General features: G+C 45.3%; 1 protein-coding gene across 17 annotated transcripts in view; it reads left to right on the top strand.

The window, feature by feature from the left end:
• The window catches only part of DOCK9 (dedicator of cytokinesis 9), a 355717-nt gene that overhangs the window by 115839 nt on the left and 220486 nt on the right, over nucleotides 1-19392 (top strand). For 16 of the 17 annotated variants that reach the window (XM_081548917.1, XM_081548909.1, XM_081548910.1 and 13 more), the window contains one exon: nucleotides 10319-10435. In XM_081548917.1, the coding sequence (XP_081405043.1) occupies nucleotides 10319-10435 (117 nt within the window). Of the gene's footprint in view, nucleotides 1-9960; nucleotides 10045-10318; nucleotides 10436-19392 lie in introns of those variants that run through there. The other variant, XM_081548923.1, reaches the window with a different exon arrangement.

Here is a 19392-nt window from a genome sequence, read left to right as displayed (position 1 = left end):
CCTGCAATGCAGGAGACCCCGGTTTGATTCCTGGGTCAGGACGATCCCCTGGAGAAGGGATAGACTGCGCACTCCAGTATTCTTGGGCTTCCCTTGTGGCTCAGCTGGTAAAGAATCCTCCCGCAATGCAGGAGACCTGGGTTTGATCCCTGGATTGGGAAGATCCCCTGGAGAAGGGAAAGGCTACCCACTCCAGTATTCTGGCCTGGAGAATTCCATGGACTGTATAGTCCATGGGGTCGGGTCGCAAAGAGTCAGACAGGACTGAGCAACTTTCACTTCACTTCACTTTACTTGCTGAACTCACCTGTTCAGAGGGGATTGATCAGGCCCCAGAAGAGACCCCAACAACTTCCTACTCATAGCTTTATATTTTTTTAAACCCCATTCCCCGTTCAATGATACAGATTTCAGGCCCCACAAAATCTGGTTCCACCCGTGAGCATGCTCCTCGGCCTTTACATTTTCTCTGTAAGAGGTCTTCAGGCCACCCTGAAGCCCAGCTGACTCGTTCACCTCTTGGACTCAGCTCTAGCCACTTCCTTTAGGAAGCACCGCACTGTCGGGCCCCTTCACTCATCGTGTGCCTGTGCAATGCAGGTGCTGTTTCAGGGGCTGGACAAAGCAGAAATCGTTTAGACATAATACCTGTAAATAAAACAGAGATCTTTTCCCTCCTGGAGCTCATAATCTAACAGGAGTGAGGAGGGGAGGAGAGTCAGTTTCATTCTAGTGGGTCAGGTGCCACTCCTGGGTTCCCATTGCTGTCGGTCACTGTGTCCTGCATCGTTCACACGTCTACCTCCCCACTGGCTCGTGAGCTTTCTGGGGTGGGGGCTGAGTCCTTTTCATCTCAGGGTCCCAAAGACCTGGCACAGTGCACGTGGACAGGCTCCATGAAAACCCATGGAGAGAACGAACACATATCTGCTAACAGCCTTTGCAATGGGGGAGGGGGGCAGTTGCTCATGTCCTGTGCCCACCCTAATTATAGGAAGGTGAGGATTGTTCCTTCAAATCTGACAGCTTCTAAGAAGTTCCTGGTGGGAGTATGGAGTGAGTGAGAGTTGTGTGCAAGATGGTGGTGCAGAAAGGCTCAGGGCCGCAGGATTAACATCTGCCTTCAGAAGCCCCCTTCCTTCTTATTGCAAGCACCCCCTCCCCACACTCCACCCCAGCAGCAGTGCTGGGTCCTGTGGGGCAACGTGGAGAAGTACACCATTTTGAAAAATGTATTCAATTCCATGAAGGCTTTTCATCTCAGCCGATGGAGGAGGTTTTGTAGATAAATCAAGGAAGTCCTAAATTCTTTATAAGCAGAAGCGATGCATTTCTCATGTCTTAAAATAGAGTGCTCCAAGAGCTGCCATTTCCTCAGTTTGCTATTTCAAGCAGTGGCATTCAGGGTTTCAGCTTGTGTTAACATTTAATTACCAGACACACAAAGGCAAGAAATGACTAGAAAGTTCACAGGAAGCCATCATGTCAGAGAGGAGAGCAATAGAATCAGAAAGCCTTTTTGTTCAGCTCGTACCCTGGTTTTCGAGGCTTTGTGCACGCTTGGCCAACGTTGAGCTCATTCGTAGGCCGGCACTCTCCCATTCTGCTGGATTCCAGAGGAGTCTTGTTTTCTTGGTGCTGAGGACATTACCTGACTTCTGATTGCCCATGGATCTGGAACTTCAGTTTGCGTGGATGTCAAGTTGCCAAACCCAGAGCAGCAAATGCGGTCAGAGGAGTGAGTTCAGCGAGGCTCTGAGGGAGACGGATGGGAGGGCGTGTGGGTCCTGGCCTTTGGTGCCCATGAGAGCCGCGTGCTGCTGGAGGCCGGCCTGCTGCCCGCTGCTTTGACCGGTAGATGGGATGGGGGCCCTGGGCATCAGCGGCTCACCTGGGCCCAGGGTGTCCCTTGAGATGGAGCTGCTTCTTCCCACCATCTGGTCACATGACCCTGGCATCAGGCTGTGAGTCCCGTCCAAGGAAGCCAAGGCTTTGATTCACTGAGAGAAAACTGTCTCTGGGCCCCAAGGAGTCCGCTCCATCCCGCCCCCTCCTCCCCAACTGTTCTCAGTCCTTCCCGACACCACTTGTAATGGAAGCATCTGTTTGGGTTTTCTTTGGGCTCAGACCCTGAATTCCAGTGTCCTCTCTGTTTATTATTATATAGTTTTCTCCATGTTCGGCCTTTTGTTTTTCCTTCTCTATGAAAGTCCTCACCATTGTTATCTGTTTAATATGTTCCTGGAGCATAGAAGAAAGGTTTTGTAAACAGGTTGGTGATGTTGAATGTACGTGTAGCACTCACTCAAGAACAAAAAACTCAGATTACTGTCATGCAAGCAACACATTTAATAATTACATTTACTGTGTGCCTACTGTTTGCCAGGCTGTGTTGAGCATTAATTCAGTGAGGCCCAATAACAGCACCACGTAACTTCACAGGTTCAGTTTTTTTAACCCCTGTGCTATAGACGGCCTTCAGCTTGATCGGTATCTGTGTGGTATGTATATGGCCCTATCAGGGCAGATCTAGGTTTTCTGAGCAGTGAAGCTTAGACTTTGGGGGCATTGAGAAAAATAATTCAAGTTACAAATACAAAATAAGGCATGGAAGTGAATATTTATTTAGAATTTGAAAAGAAATCACAACCAATTACAATGTTTAAAAAGCCAAATTATCGACATCGAAAATACAGGAAAACAATTTATTTTAATCAGTGAACCTCTTGACACACCTGAGTAATACTTTCTTTGAGACATTTTCTGGCTTTATACTCATATCACCTCTTCATATGATCATGACTTCGTGTTATCAATCTGTGTCACAAGAATTACATCATTCTGTCTTTCCTGTAGCAAGATAAGTTGAAATTTGTATTTGATTAATCATAGTTTAGAAGCGTTTAGCTTTGCAATGTTTGGTGACATCACATGAACTTTTAGGATTGAATAAATCTATTAGGGCCTTCATATAGGAGCTGTGTGCCTTGGGGGCATTCTGAGTTTGTGTGACGACCTATCTGCAATACCTCCAAGCAGTTCTGGCCCAAGATCTTGGGATGTGCCTGTGTTGTGGTATGGCTTCTGTGCACCTCCGTGTCGTATCACCTACATGACGTTGGGAGGACCAACTTAATGAGCCACGTTCCTGTAAATCTTCCTAAACCAAGATGCCAAGCAACAGTCGACCTCAACAGGGATGTATGGGGCCTGGAGAGGGGCTGTGCAAGGGAAGGGCCTTAAGCTGTTACAGTGTCTGTGGGTCCTGGGCTCTGTGTTGAGGGGATGTGGAGACAAGGAGACCCAGCCCCATCCCAGGGCGCTGACAGTGGGGGAAATGAGCTGTCCACGGGTCATTTCAACGCATGGCCGAAGGAACTGCACCCTAGGACTGCTCCTAATGAGGCCGCAGTGGTCAGAGAAGGGACAGGCTGCCTTCGAATGGGCTGAGGTGGTGCCCCAGTTTGGTGGCCACACACTGCCTGCTCTGGGGCTAGAGCAACTCGGCTTTCACTTTCTTGGCAGCTCTGCCTGTGTCAGATTTGTTTTTTTAGAGCAATGATTCTGCTGCTAAAATAAAGCCTCTGTGGACCACTGTGAAGGGCTGTAGGATTGCGACAGGTGGGTCGGTGTGGGGAGTGACAACCACACTGCCTGTGTCCTGGGCCCCCGGGTTAGAGACGCGACTGGAACCCATGTATCCACCTGCCCAAGGAGGGCTGAGCTGTTGAGTCAAGGAGTTCAAACCCTTGCCCTCCTGAAGAATTCTCATTCTTCCCTCAGCCCTCATGAGGCAGCGCTTCTTTGGTGAAGTGAGATCTCACAGCCCATGGATGGCAGTTGGTGCCATCTCTACTTTTAGCTCTGCATCAGTGTCTGCCCGCACCTCTCACTAAACTAAATTAGGTGTTTACAAGCCTGCCTCTCCCACCCTCCAGGGTTTCTTTGACTCAGTTCCATAGCTAGTCTCCAGGGAAGGGAAGGCCTCCCTCTGCCCCAATCTAGGTAAAAATTTTGGAAAGTAATGTGTATATACATTTCTGAGGGGAGGAGCCCTCGGTCTCAAGGGGGTCCATAACCTCAGGGAGATTAAGGAGCTCAGCATGGTCTTGTTCCGTGTTCATCCCTGAACTTACAAATTCCAGCACAGTTCCTGGGCCATCATGGTAGTCCAGATGTTCTTCAGAATCCCTGGGAGAACTTATTCAAGGATGGTTGGTCCCCCCACCTAGAGCTTCCGATTCAGGCTTGGGATGAGGCCTCAGAATTTACATCTGTATCAGCTTCCCAGGTTATGCTGACAGTGCTGTTCTCCGGACCCTGCTTTGAGAACCACTGTTGTAGACTGTTGTGGCCTCGAAGCACCACAGTCCTCTCCCTATCTGATTTCACAGTAACTGAGAAATGAATGTTCATACATAAGGACTTTAAAAAAAAAATGCATTTATTTTTAGTTGGAGGATAATTGCTTTACAACGTTGTGTTGGTTTCTGCCACACATTAGCATGAATCAGCCATAGGTATACACAGCTCCCCACCTTCTTGAACCTCCCTCCCACCCCATCCCACCCCTCTAGGTCATCGCAGAGCACCAGGCTAAGCGCCCAGTGTCACACAGCAACTTCCCACTAGCTATCTGTTTTACATATGGTAATGTGTATATTTCAGTGCTACTCTCTCAATTTGTCCCTTTCTCCTCTTGCCCGACTATAACCATAAGTCTGTACATTATGTATGAGTCTCTATTCCTGCCTTGCAAATAGGTTCATTGGTACATTCCATATGGGGATTCCATTTTTCTAGATTCTACATATTTGCATTAGTAAACGACATTTGTTTTTATTTTTATGACTTACTTCATTCTGTATAACAGGCTCTAGGCTCATCTGATAGATATGAACTTTTAACCTCCAAACGAGGGAGGAAGCTGATGGACTTGAGTAAAGATTGAGCTGCCCTTTTTACACACTATGAAAGCACAGTCATGCACTGGACATGTCCCAAACATCCTCGACTTGGGAACTGGCCGAGCCCCATCCTGCCTAGGGAGACACAAGTGTCTTTGAATATTGAAAGTTCAAGCAGGTAAATGTGCAGAGTTCCAAAACCTGGTAGTTCTGATGGCCTAGGAGCAGTTGTAGGAACGTTGGTCATTCATCAATTTAGGTGATTCTGGGCCCAGATTTTTCTTTTGAAGATAAATCAAGAACTTATATGTCAATTATACCTCAATTGAAAAAAAAAAAACATAGCCCTTCGTATAATCAGGCTTCATAAGATGCCCACTCACCTGCTCTCTGTACATCCTGGCTTGGCCTGGCGCTGCCTCAGCCTTACTTTATGTGCATGGTTGCCTCCCCAGCTTAAGCTGGAAGTTTAATCAGTAACCCCCTGTGTGATTGGCCCGATCCCCCTACCCCTCAGCTAGTGACTGTCCTAGCCCTGAGTCGAGATGGGCTGCAGTGTGCGTAGTCATCAACAGGAAACAGTGGTCCTCACTATGACTTCCAGCCCAGAGAGCTGCAGGGCATGTGTTCTAGCTGCTCCCTGGCACCCGAGGAGCCCTTCTGATGTCAGGCCCCCTGTCACTGATAGCCAGCCCTCCCCCTGCAGTGAAGATGGCTGTCATGTCCTGCCTCCCGTCAGCTGTACGTGGTGGGGTGTCACTCCACGACCTTGGCCTCTGACTTGTGCGAGTCCCTGTCCAGTACAACGTTGATTTTCTCTGTCACCGACTCCGGGTTCTTTCTTTGGCCTCGTGGCCGGGCGGTTGCAAGGACTGCAGGACTGTGGGGTGCAGTCCAACACTCTTGAGTTATGTCACCAGGAGAAACACCGAGCTTAGGTGTGTCGAGGTGTGTCGTGACCTTTAAAGCCAAGGTCGTGAGCCAGCTCTGTGCTAAGCCTCTTTCTTCTGAACCAGGAGTCTGGCTGTCTGGTAATTAACTTAATCTCGTTTTGCTGTTCAGTTCAGTCGCTCAGTCGTGTCCAACTCTTTGTGACCCCATGGACAGCAGCACACCAGCCTTCCCTGTCCATCACCAACTCCCGGAGCTTGCTCAAACTCATGTCCATTGAGTCGTTTTGCTGTTTGTGTGTCGTTTTCTATCACCAGTGATGCTGCAGGCCAGCTTCCTACACTGGTAGGCTGAGGTCCCCCCCCGCCCCACCAAAAAAAAAACACATGTGACCAGCTGGAAAAGCTTAGTGGAGCTGAAGAACAGTGAACAGCTGTAACCAGTGAATCATCAGTTTAAAGAGGAATGGAAAATAGGCAATTGTGCTCTTAACCCACAGCTTGGTAGATACTGGCCCCCTCGTGTCTCCCAAGCCCCTCTCTCTGTCATTTGTGTGTGTCTTCTGTTGCTGTCTTTGTCTTGCCCTTATGTTTCCTCCATCTCTGCATCTGCTACTTCTGCCACCCTGAGGTGGCTGTCACCTGTGTCTCTTCCTCTCCCCCATCTCCATCTTGGCCCTTTTCCTGTCTTTCTTCACCAGTCTACACTCTTAGCCTTTATCCTCTGATGGTTTCTTTCTTCCCTCCTCCTAAAAGCCATGTATGGAAGGCAGGCACTGTGACAGCTATCCGTGTGTGATGAAAGAGCTTTCTGCCTTGTTGATAACTTAGGTAGCAGGTGAGTGGCTCTCCTCTGGCCCCTTTTCCTTGGAGTCAGTGGCTCTGTTGGGGACGGTGCCCCACGCAGTTGCTGAAAACCTCTGCCCAGTTAGGTCTCCAGGAGTCGTTTCATTGAGGAACTTAAGGGTGTGTACACATGTCAACTCTTCCCGGTCCTGGAGACCACAGAAGACATGTTATTCTTCCCTGAGATTTCCTTCATTTCTAATTCTTCCCTGAGAGGTAGGCATTGAAACCTTGCCATTCTCCTATGAACTTTCCTGATTCACATGCACCATCCGTCTTTTAACAGAGAGGTTGGCTTATAAACTCTTATAAACACATTTGTACTGTGGTCGAGCGTTGGTGAGCACTGCTTCACAGGGTAGCCTGGGGAAGGAAGAGTTCTGACCGACGGGAGACTGTGTTCTCGTCCCATCTGCTGGCTACTGGGTGGCAGTCAGCATCAGGCTGTGAGCTCCACTCGTGATCCTTGGTTCCCGGGCTCAGTCAAATGGAGTAATGTTTCCATACCTACCTCTTCGTGGTGTTAAAGGAAGCCTAAGGCATATTAAACATTTCAAGAGTTGGTTTGAGCAAAACTAGATTCGAATTGAGCAATACCCAATTCCCAGAGTTTGGGAGTGCTTTGATGGTAGGAGCTGGGGCGAGACTTCTCCTGTAAAGAAAAGCGCAGAAGCAAAGAAAGGAAATATCGACTGGCTCCAGCACAGAGCCTAGTTGGCTGTTGGTGCTGGGTTGTCCTTAGTGTTTTGATTTCATAACCTTGAGGCATTTACAGACTTGCATTTCCGTTTGCTTACGTAGGCAGCCACCTATGGCATTAGAAGCACCTCTGACTGATGGCCTCTGGGTTTAATTAATTTAACAGTGAATTAAGTGTGATCATCTGTGTGAAAACACCTTGAAAGTTAACAGCGGCCCACAGAAGCAAGGTAGTCCTAATACCTACAACGTTACATTAAATACTGCCAAGATCCCTTCGGGGAAAACAATAATTAACCTCATTAACAAAAGCATTAGTTGGTGTGCTAAATAGCAAAAGTGATTTATGACTATGTTGATAGTTTTCATTTATGGAAGATTTAAGAAGTCCAAGTTCCGTCAAATGGTGAGAGCTGTCATTAAAAGCACTTAAGATGTAAACGTATTGTCTGTATCGGTCCATGGGCAGGAAACACATCATTTATTTGAATGTGGACAATTAACATCCATTTTGCCAACAAGCACCTGTAGGCCAATTACTGTATACAGCATAACAAACTGAAATAAAGGGGAAATTATCTAAGTTGAATTAACATACTTTGGAGAACACTTTCATTTTCTGTGACAGTTCTTACTTGAAAATAACTACCCACTACAGTATTCTGGCCTGAAAAATTCCATGGACTGTACAGTCCATGGGGTCGCAAAGAGTCGGACACGACTGACTTTCACTTTCAGATCTTTTTTGGGCCTCTTTGAAATGTAAAAACAGTTTAACATTACAAATATTTTGAAGGAAGAAATTACCTATACTTTTCACAAGATAGCTTTACTTCTTTTTGATTGTATATATTTTTAATCTCCATCCATAAACATATACTTTTATAATAAATGTGCACTTATTTGGGCACTGTTTTTTTTCTCAGCATATTTTTGTAGAGTCTACTTAAATCAAGTAATTGACATTAAAGATGAGCATTTAGTTGACTGCTTCATTAAGAAAGTTGAGAACTTCCATGGCATAACATAGTAGATGCTTTAGATCTTGTTCACAGGCTGTTCAGTGCTGTTGTAAGCAGGCAGCCTTCTGCTGGGTGATTCAGGATCCAGACTCCTTCCATCTTGGGGTTGCACTCTCCCCTCAGCCTCCTGAGTCCACTGCTGGGTCCACTGTGTGCTGCTGGCAGAGGGGCGTAGGGAGGGAGCCGGGGAGAGAGGCTGTCTCTCAGATCTGGATGCTGGGAAGTCTAAGATCAAGGCACGAGCAGATTTAGTGTTTGGCTAGGGTCCACTTTGGTTCGTGGATGCTGTCTTCTTGCTGTGTCCTCACATGGTGGAATGGACAGGAGAGCTTTTGGAGGTCTCTCTCATAAGGACACGAATCCGGTTCATGAAGATTCCACCCTCATTACCTAATCACCTCCCCAAAGCCTGATTTTGAAATCTCATTGTTTTTCAGGATTAGGTTACAACACATGGGTTTTCAGGACAGTCAGTCAGTCTATAGCGGAGGCTTTTTATGAGCCAGGCTCCGCAGTGGGCCACATCCCTTCCACTCACATGCCACTGGTCAGAAGATAGTCATGTGACCACACCCAACCATGGGGAGGCTGGGAAATGTAGTCCAGCTCTGTTTGGCAGGAAAGAATACAGATTTCAGGAACACATGGCAGTCTCAGTCACAATACCTAATCTAGTTGCCATATACCAGATATCTTTGGTATGTTTCCTATATATGAATTGACATTTTACTATATAGTGCATTTGTTGAAAATGTATATATCAGATGTTTTTATAAATAGTTTTAGAAATAATATTGCAGTGAAGGATTTATTGATATAATGAATTTATTTCTGATAACTGTGTGTGTGTGTGCATGCATGCACATGCATTTCTTTAGCACTTGGCATACTGTGATATAATTAGTTGAATATGTATCTTTACCGTTGAGTTAGCTCAGTTAGTGCCTTGCACGTGGGAAGTGATCACTAAACACTGTGGCAATGACTAGAACTAGATGAGATTTTTTACCAACTTTGGAAATGGCTAGAAAAGACATATTTTCTCCAGCTCATTGCCTCATTCTTCTGATTAGTGCATGCTAGGAATGGCCACCCCTACCTGCTGGGGCTCACCCACAAGCCCTGGTTTAAGTACTTTTTCCCCCTTACTGGCCTGGTTTTAGTCCAGCTCACATTTCTCTATATTTTGGTGTTGCATATGTAAGTAGGCAGATAGATCAGATTAGACAGGGCTATTTTGAGACTCAGAGAAGAGTTTCATGGAGTTTTATATAAAATATTGAGCTCTGTGGATGTTTTAAGCCTAGGGCCAAGAAGAGATGGTCATGGCTGAAGCCACTGGCCATCATTGCCAGATCATGGCTGGACACCCCCCCCCAAGCAGGGTGGCTCTGGCAAAGCTTAAGGCTTAGAAGGGGACCGACCTAGCCAGGGGTGACCCAAGATGTGACTGGAAGTTCCCCCAGACTCTATAGCCTCCTTTGTACTTAAATAACCAAACAAGCATGAGGACCAGGAAGTATCTTCTGTTCTTTTGAAAACAATTTGTTTCTCTTGCTTTTCATTCTTCCTGATAGCAAAACTGACACACTCTCATTGTAGAGAAGTTGGAGAATGCAAAAACACGTAGAGTAGGATGGATAAGGGACCTACACTTCGGGCTTCCTGGGTGGCTCAGTGGTAAAGAATCCGCCTACCAATGCAGGAGACGTGGCTTTAATCCCTGGGTCGAGAAGGTCCCCTGGAGAAGGAAATGACAACACACTTCAGCCAGTTTTATTCTTGCCTGGGAAATTCCATGGGCAGAGGAGCCTGGCGGGCTACAGTTAGGGGTTGCAAAGAATCAGACGTGACTGAGTGCTCACGCACACATGCAGGATGTATAAAGTTGTTCAGTCTTGAGAAGTTGCGTTTATCTGTAGGTGTTTCAGTTGCTTATCTCTTCACCTTCCAGGCCAAGCCAAAGCTGATTGAGCCACTGGACTACGAAAATGTCATCGTCCAGAAGAAGACACAGATCCTGAACGACTGTCTACGGGAGATGCTGCTCTTCCCGTATGATGACTTTCAGGTGAGGGTAAATAGCACCATGCGGTCGAGCTTTTTACAAACAGTTCTTTTCTGTCTCTTGGTTTATTGTTGAGTTAGTTAATTTAGGAATTAAAAAGATGAAAAGAAGAGATGCTATTTAAGAGAGAAAAGTTATTGTCATTATCTTGTTCCAGGCATTCCCTCATGACTTGATTTTTTATTGGTATTTTTTTACATATATGTGTTATATGTGTTTACATATATGTGTGTGTACACACACAGATATGAATATATGTTATGTGTGTGCACATATGTGAATATGTGCATATTCATATGCATAAAACACACATACATATGTAACACAAATGTTTTTTCAAGCGTTTATCTTTTATCTTGAATAGAAGTGCTATCAGTTCAGTCGCTCAGTTGTGTTCGACTTTTGTGACCCCATGGACTGCAGCATGCCAGACTTCCCTGTCCATAGTCTGGGCTAATTCTGTAGACGCAAGTGCCTCCTACATCTTAGGAAATTTGTTTGAAGAGGATTTTAGGGGTTTTGCCCAGTGCCTTGGAGTCTAAGGATGGGATTGGCTCAGAAGCAGTGGAAGGTTTTGTCAGGCGTCATTTTAAGCCGTCACTTTGGGAGACTGCCTGGAGAGAGGCCCTGAACTGTGCGTGGACTCACTGAGAAGAGTTTGGGGGTCCTGACACCCAGGAATGTCCTGACATGTACCTCAATGATGCAGAGACAGGTGCTGTTTCTGGGAGCTCAGTAGCTGCCGGCAGGGGACTCAGCATAGCTTTTGTTATGAGCGGCTCTTCAGATGGTTGCTTGAAGCCTTTCAGACTGTGTCCTGTGCTCAGTGACCCAAAGCAGCTCCCAGGCCAGTGAGGAGTGATGGAACCCCAGCTGTGTTAGATGCTTGGCAGCCTGGAGTCACGTCCGTCCACTGGAGACTCCAGTTACTTCCCTTGCTCTCCTGGGATTTAACTTTGGAGCTTCCTTCTTTTCTACCTGATGCTGTTATCATCCGAGACCTATCTGTCCTGAATTAAACTACCTCCCCCACCTCCACCTTTTTAAGCTTCCTTGGTTCTTTGTTGTTTAATTTTAAAAACTAGTACACACTTGTAACAAACAAACAAGCAGGCCCTATTGAAACACTTGACATTAAAAAGCCTCCCCTCCACCTTCTTTTTAATTCCATTCCTCAGAACATCACCTGCTATATATACAGTTATCTATGTACTCAATTGTCTTTGGAAACTTCCATGTTAGTAACAATCATCAAATCATATTCCTTGAAGTTTTTTTTCCCCCCACCAAATTTAAGAGCTTCCAGTTTACAACAAAGGTGAGAATTTTCATAAATATTCACTTATTCAAACTTGTGAGAGATACTTGTGGAGAAAATGATGATTCTTCAGTTCTTTCCTGAAAAAGAAGGAATGCCACAGAAATGAAATTGGCTATTAGTGGGATGTTCCACTGATAAATGGTTTAAAATCATGTCCCCAGATACAGTGCCCTTGAAAACCTCATTGCAAGAATAGGTTACCCAACTAAAGGATGAATAAATGGAAACCTCAGAATGAAGTTTTTTCTCTGTGATTTTGGCAACAGATTTGTTAACAGGAGTTAAATCAGATGATTACAAGTTAAACTCCATGTTGACATATTTTTCCTGTACTGTGCTCTGAGGAAGCTAAAGGTTATCTCAAGTTTCTCTGGGCATGAAGTATTAGTATCTATTCTTCTTAGTATCAGTTAAAGTAACAAAGTTATTTCTAGTTTTGCAGCCTAGAATGAAAAATTTTATTTGCAAACGGGAGATCCAATTGCTTCAGAAGCAAACCAACCTCAGAAATAAGATACACTTAATTTAACTTCATCTTTTATCTCACCAACAAGGAGCCTGGATGTTTAAGCAGTTGTAGAAACAGATGATTAAAACTTTGAGAAAAACTCCTTTTTTCCTTTAGCCTGTAACAACTTTTCTGGGGATACCAGACACAAATATTCTAGGAATAGCAAAGAACTCATTGACATTTTGCTAGCCAAGATTGAATGAAGAGTGTTAAGTTCTGTTTAGGGGAAGCTTTTTCAAAGATTAAGGAGCTTGAATTTCAGCTTTGATCCCCGTCATAGTAATTGCGATGGGCCACATGGAAGTTAGGACGCTGCTGTTTTTTTTTCTAGGAGTCCTCCTGTATCCTAGTATAGGAAGGCGATATGCTTTCTTGCTAAATTGCCTCAATGCTTTTAAAGACTGTCTAGTTGGTTGAATCAGTCAAATGTCTTAGTGATGTCATGAATTTCATCTGTCTGTTCCTGCATTTGAGGGCAGAATTATTATTGTATTATTAGAGGCAGAGGGAACAAATTAGACCGGGGCAAGTATTTTACTTCCTGTGAAATCAAGGTAGCAAGTTGGTTAGGAAACGGGTCAACTAGTGAGCAAAACGCATAGGGGGGTTGAGATGTAATCCTACACTTTCCAGTTAAACATTATTAGTTATCTATTAAGATAATAGAATTTGGTGTGAAATTCTGTCAAATATATTCAGAATGGTAATTTACTAAACTGTAGGTGTGTATAATTTGTACAGGTCACGTGTAGACCTGTGTTGGTATTGGTCAGCCCCTAAGGATGTCTGAGAACGAACCTTGTGGAGAGAAGATTTGTTGTTGGATCTACTTGTCTAAGGTGGGAGAAGAGTGTTTAAAACAAAAAATCCCAAGAGACAGGAAGTCAATGTGAATTTCAAAAAGACGGTTCTCAGCTGTCAGAATATTTATGAAGTTTTATCTGCCAAGATTAGGGCAGGAATGCTGAAGCTCAGACAGCCCTCTCTAGCTGACTACACTTGTGTTTTCAGAATCAGACGCTGGTGCCTTGGGGTCAGTCTTCTCTGTCTGTCCTGGAGTCCAGGTTCTCCTCCCCAGCAATATCTTCTCTCTTTTCCCATCCTTCTAGAATGTTCTCACCCATGAGGCCACTTCAGATTCCATGGCTTCTGAGGCTGTTCAAGTCCACAGTAATTTTTGCCCTGTTCTCTTAGTTCTTCTAATACTTACAGTCTGCACTGTGTATATGAACACCTAAGTACATTGTCTAGAGCTTTTGGGTAATGGCTTCTCATGCTTTCTGTCTTCAAGTGTCTCCACCCAGACTGTGGCCTTGAGAAAGGCTCAGGTACTCTGTTGGTGCCTCTTTGACCTCCAGACGTTAGGCTTTGGTGTTGGACATAAACTAACGAGGCATAAAGTTTGTAAGAAAGATATGAAAAGAGTAGGTCATATTCCACTTCTGAGGATATACCCAAAAGAATTGACAGCAGAGACTCAAAGAACTACTTGTATATCCCACACTCCTAGCAGGATTATCCATAGTAGCCAAAAGGCAGAAAAAAACCCGAGCCCATCGATGGGAGAATGGATAAACAAATTATGTATATACGCACAATGGAATATTATTCACCCTTAAAAAGGAAGGAAATTCCGACACATGCTACAACGTGGATGAACTTTGAGGCATTATGCTAATTGAAATGAGTCAAAAAGGAACAAATATTGTATGATTCCACTTATACGAGATACCTAGAATAGTCAATTTATCAAGACAGAAAGTGAAATGGTGGTTGCCAGGAGATAAAGGAAGGTAATTATTTAATGGGTACAGCTTTTTGATTCCGTTTCGATTCCACAAAATGAAAAGAACCCTGTGCATGATGGAGGATGTTCTTAATGCTACTTAATTGTACTCTTAAAAATGGTTGAGATGTAAATTTTATGTTACGAATATTATGCCACAATGGAAAAAAAAAAAGAGCAGGTTGTTATGAGATTTCTGTGCCATAAAGATCTGAAATTGTTGTCTTCTAGAAGCTGTATGAGAAGTCAGGGCAAAGCGTGACTCTGGTGCTCATTCAATTGACATTTCAGGGTGTATCGTCAATGTCAGATCTCTTCAACAAAAGAATTTAAAAGGGAAGATGGGAAAATTATTAATAATTGGTAGCTCTAGAAATGTTCACTTTTGGAAATGTTTAGTTACAGGAGAATCCTAGAGTGTTCTCAGCATTGTATCAAAAAATGTGGTTAATTCATTTTCCTTTAAATAACATCCTGATCTTTATTTTTCCTCTGTTTCTTTTCCTCTTCGGCTTACATGAGACTGATAAAGATCTACAAACCACTGACCTAAAAAGGAAACCAGGCCCCACTACTTACAAAGGGCCTGGACGTCCCTCATCTCATTTCCCATCTGTCCTTTTGAAAAGAACTTTTTTTATTCATGGTGTTTTGTCTTCACTTTTTATTATATGCTGCCAAAAAAATAATCTCAATACTTTGTTTTGGGCTTTTTATTGGAAAGTGGTCTTTTGATAAAATTCCTCAAAATTTTTATCGGTCTGCATTCAGTGGCCAACGATGTCCATTTCCGTGAGCATTGTGGTTTCTGGGATATTAGTTCATGTAGAGGATTGAACCTACCTGAAAAATCTGGATAAATAATGTTTCTGAATCGACATTGGCCAGACCCTCAGGAGATAAGGATTTTAATTCTACATCAAGTAATGCCTTTAATGGAAAATGGTGACAGGTCTTTTTTATCTTTTTTTTTTATCATCAACTATGTCTTTAAAAGAAGAGCTCATTTTTTTTTGGACAGCACTGATCAGCTGAGTTGAAGAGTGTATTTATTTAGCATATAGTTTATAGTTATACTGCTTGCGCAAAGGGCTCAGACAGGGTTATTGCTTTTGAATTGCTCAAAACTTAGGAAAGGAGCTACTGAATTAATCTTAAGAATGAGGAGGAGAATGTGACTAGCAAATTGAATTCCATGGAAATTTGTTTTTGGAAGTTTAAGGTAGTGGGATTCCAGGTGCTGAGTCCTTTGTGCTTGTGTGCCTGCTAAGTCGCTTCTGTCGTATCTGACGCTTTGCAGCCCTATGGATTGTTGTCTGCCAGGCTCCTCTGTCCATGACGTTCTCCAGGCAAGGATACTGGAGTGGGTTGCCATGCCCTTCTCCAGGGGCTCTTCCTAACCCAGGGATCAAACCTACATCTCTTATGTCTCCTGCATTGGCAGGCAGGTTCTTTACCACTAGTGCCACCTGGGAAACCCTTAGTGGTTGGAAATGTATAAGTCCAGCCTAAGAGCCAAGCCAGGGTTACTGATCTGGGCTCACCCATAGAAATATGATACAGCAGTCAGAGAGCTTGAGGGTGCCCTCAAGGGACTGGATCTCGGGGAGCACCTTCACCTAGGAGGAAGGGAAGTGAGAATCAGACAGAAAGTAGGAGAAGGACCAGCAAAGTGAGGGGCCCTGGAAGGCAGCAAGAGGGCTTTGAAGAAGGCAGGCAGAAAGAGCCAGTGGCCCTGCACTCCTGCTGTTGAGGTGCAGGAGTGGTCCTCGGTATTGATAAGCAGGGCATTGTTGTCTTTGTTGTTGTTGTTCAGTCGCTCGGTCATGTCCGACTCTTTGAGACCCCATGGACTGCCGCATGCCAGGCCTCCTTGTCCTTCACCATCTCCCGGAGCTTGCTCAAACTCATGTCTGTTGAGTCGGTGATCCCATCCAACCATCTCATCCTCTGTCATCCCCTTCTCCCGCCTTCAATCTTTCCCAGCATCCGGGTCTTTTCTAATGAGTCAGCTCTTTGCATCAGGTGGCTGAAGTATTGGAGCTTCGGCTTCAGCATCAGTCCTTCCAATGAATAGGCGTGTTGTTCCAGTCAATAAGCATCCTGGGCATCGTTGCCTAGGGTGATCGTTTCCTGCTGGGGCTGAAGAAGTGACTGAGTGGAGCACGGAGGTCAGCGTTGAATGGTAGCAGAGAAAAGGAATCCTCATGACTCAGAGCAGTAACAGGAGGTTTTGATCAGAAGAGAGAACAAGCGAGGAAGGGAAGCCCAAGAGTGAGGAAGAGGCTGAAGATGGAAGTTATGGGGGTGCATTCAGAAGCAAGGCTCTTTAGAGGAATCTGTGGGGATGGAATGAAGGGTCTTTACAGGAAGAGTTCAGGAAGGAGAGAGAGTTCTGTCTCCGAACAGGGGAGGAGAGGATTGGGTATTAGAGAAACTGAGAGGCGGATTGGGCTGAGGGAGGGAATGTCAGGCTGGCCCGGTGAAGAACAGCCCAGGGGAGGGTTTGGAAAGGCAGGGGAGGGGGAGGGCGGGGCGGCAGGTCAGCCCTCCACTGCAGCACCATGGCTGCAGCCCTCTTCATTTCTTACCTTGGTTAATCCGATCAGGTCTTCCAGGTCCTGCCCTTGCCCCCTTCCCATCTGTCCTAACAGCGTAGCCAGGGTGATGTTTTAAAAAGTAAGTGATCGGCAGGTCCAATCACCTCATGCCTGTGTTCAGAGGCCCTCAGTGACGTCTTACTGTGGCCGTATTCCTGTCCATCACTGCCTCCCTGCCCGCTCTCTGCCTGTCGATCACTGCCTCCCTGCCCGCTCTCTGCATGTCGATCACTGCCTCCCTGCCCGCTCTCTGCTGCAGCCCCGCTGGCCTCCCAGGCAGCCTCCTGCCCCAGGGCCTCTTCTCAGGCTGTTCCCTCTGCCCGGTGTGCTCTTCACACAGCTCTCCCCCACCTCCCGCAGGCTCCCTCCAACCCTTGCTCCTCGGTGGAGCCCTCGCCCACTGCCAGGCCTTCCCCCTGCTTCTGGGCCATCGGGCTGTACCCAGCGCAGTTCAGCTGATGTGACACCCAGGTGGGTGCTCTGGTCCTCCTCACTGCCCCCCGGCGTCCCTCTGGGTCCCGTGCTCTGTTCCCGGCAGAGAAGGCCCATCCCTCAGCAGAGCAGGGCCTGGGCTGCACTCCTGTGGGCAGCTCTTGGGGGCGTGATGATGTGTGTTCTGAGTTCTGTTAGGGAGCTGCAGCATTCACACAGAAGGTGGGGTGATGCTGCCCCAGCAGCTGGGCGGCCCTGGGAGCTGCGGCAACTCCTGCAGAAACCCTTAGAGAAAACATCTGTCAGGTTGATCTCTGTGTTTACCTAGTACTTCAGACATCTTCTTCATTTTTCCTCAAGACATCTTGGTGAGGAAGTAGGTTTTTCTTCCCCCCACCACGCAGGCAAATGTATGGGATGATTTTTGTTAGAAACACAATCGGTACTTAGGAAAACTTATGATCAAGCAGGGAGTTGAGATTACCTACATAAATAACTAGATGAAATAAAACACACACACACTCACAATATTACCTGCATAAGTGAGTCTAAGATTCGATTTTCTCAGGTAGGATAAAAGGTATTATATGAATCTGGTAGTCCATCGCCAAAGCAATGTCCTCCCCATATCAGGTCACAGTCTCTTTCCTTCCTCCCTCCCTCTTCCCTGGTAGCTCAGCTGGTAAAGAATCCACCTGCACACTGTTTACAATAGCCAGGACATGGAAGCAACCTAGATGTCCATCAACAGACAAATGGATAAGGAAGCTGTGGTACATATACACAATGGACTATTACTCAGCCATTAAAAAAAATACATTTGAATCGGTTCTATTGAGATGGATGAAACTGGAGCCCATTATACAGAGTGAAGTAAGCCAGAAAGAAAAACACCAATACAGTATACTAATGCATATATATGGAATTTGAAAGATGGTAACGATAACCCTGTATGCGAGACAGAATAAGAGACACAGATGCATAGAACAGTCTTATGGACTCTGAGGGAGAAGGTGAGGGTGGGACGTTCTGGGAGAATAGCATTGAAACATGTATATTATCATATGTGAAACAGAACACCATTCCGTGTTCGATGCATGAGACAAATGCTCAGGGCCGGGGCAATGGGATGACCCAGAGGGATGGGATGGGGAGGGAGGTGGGTGGGGGGTCCAGGAAGGGGAACACATGTAAACCCATGGCTGATTCGTGTCAATGTATGGCAAAAACTATTACATTATTGTAAAGTAACTGGCCCCCAACTAAAATAAATACATAAAAAAAAAAAAGAATCCACCTGCAATGCGGGAGCCCTGGATTCAGTCCCTTGATCAGGAAGATCCCCTGGAGAATGGAAAGGCTACCCACACCAGTCTTCTGGCCTGGAGAATTCCATGGACTGTATAGTCCACAAGTCGCAGAGTCGGACACGACTGAGTGGCTTTCCCTTTCCCTCCCTCCCTCCCTTCTCTCCCTCTCATTCTCTCTTTCTTTCTCAAATCTTCTTTGCTTTTTAAAAACAATGTGTTTTTTTTTTTTTTTTTTGCTCACATTTTAAATAGATCTGAATTATGACACTTCCATAATGGGTGGAACTGTGTGAGCACAGACCATACGGGTAACCAATGAAGGGTAAAAGGATACTTCTATCTGTGTGATTAACGTACATGTCTTAGGTTATTAAACACAACTAACAGGCATTGATAGGGGAAGATTTGAAGCAAGATGAAATCTTCAGACAGTGCAAGCAGGTGGAGGGTTATTTATACTGTATCTCTAGCATTCATTGAAAATCATTCTTTATTATAGTTATTTGTGAGTATAAGACTTTATTATTCTCTCCCCAAATAGAAAATAAAATCTCCTTGAGAGTGGCAAACTATAGTCACTGGGTTTTTATTATAAATCATAGTTGTTTTTTAAAAAATTCACCTTTGCATTTGCGATGTTCCTATGACAGTGTTTTTATCCATGGTAAGCACTTAATATGTCTTGAATAAATGGATGGATTTGGAATCTCAACACCAGCTGCCTTTGAGGTCGTAAAAGCCTAACTCAGGGTGGTGGATGAGGGAAACGAGGGGGAAGCATGTCCACATGCAAAAACAAAACCCCAAAGTCCTTTAAGAAAATGAAAACCAAGGTTTTGGCCTCAGAATTATCAGATGCTATTTAACATATTACTGGGCACACGCTTGAGGCTTCCCTGCTGGCTCAGTGATAAAGAATCCACCTGCCAATGCAGGAGATGTGAGTTTGGTCCCTGGGTCAGGAAGATCCCCTGGAGGAGGGCATGGCAACCCACTCCAG

Source organism: Giraffa tippelskirchi, chromosome 12 (genome assembly GCF_054371585.1).
Source record: "Giraffa tippelskirchi isolate mGirTip1 chromosome 12, T2T-mGirTip1v1.2.pri, whole genome shotgun sequence".
Taxonomy (NCBI): Eukaryota; Metazoa; Chordata; class Mammalia; order Artiodactyla; family Giraffidae; genus Giraffa; species Giraffa tippelskirchi.
The sequence above is the reverse complement of the archived record's forward strand: the minus strand, read 5'-3'. Positions and strand labels throughout refer to the sequence as shown.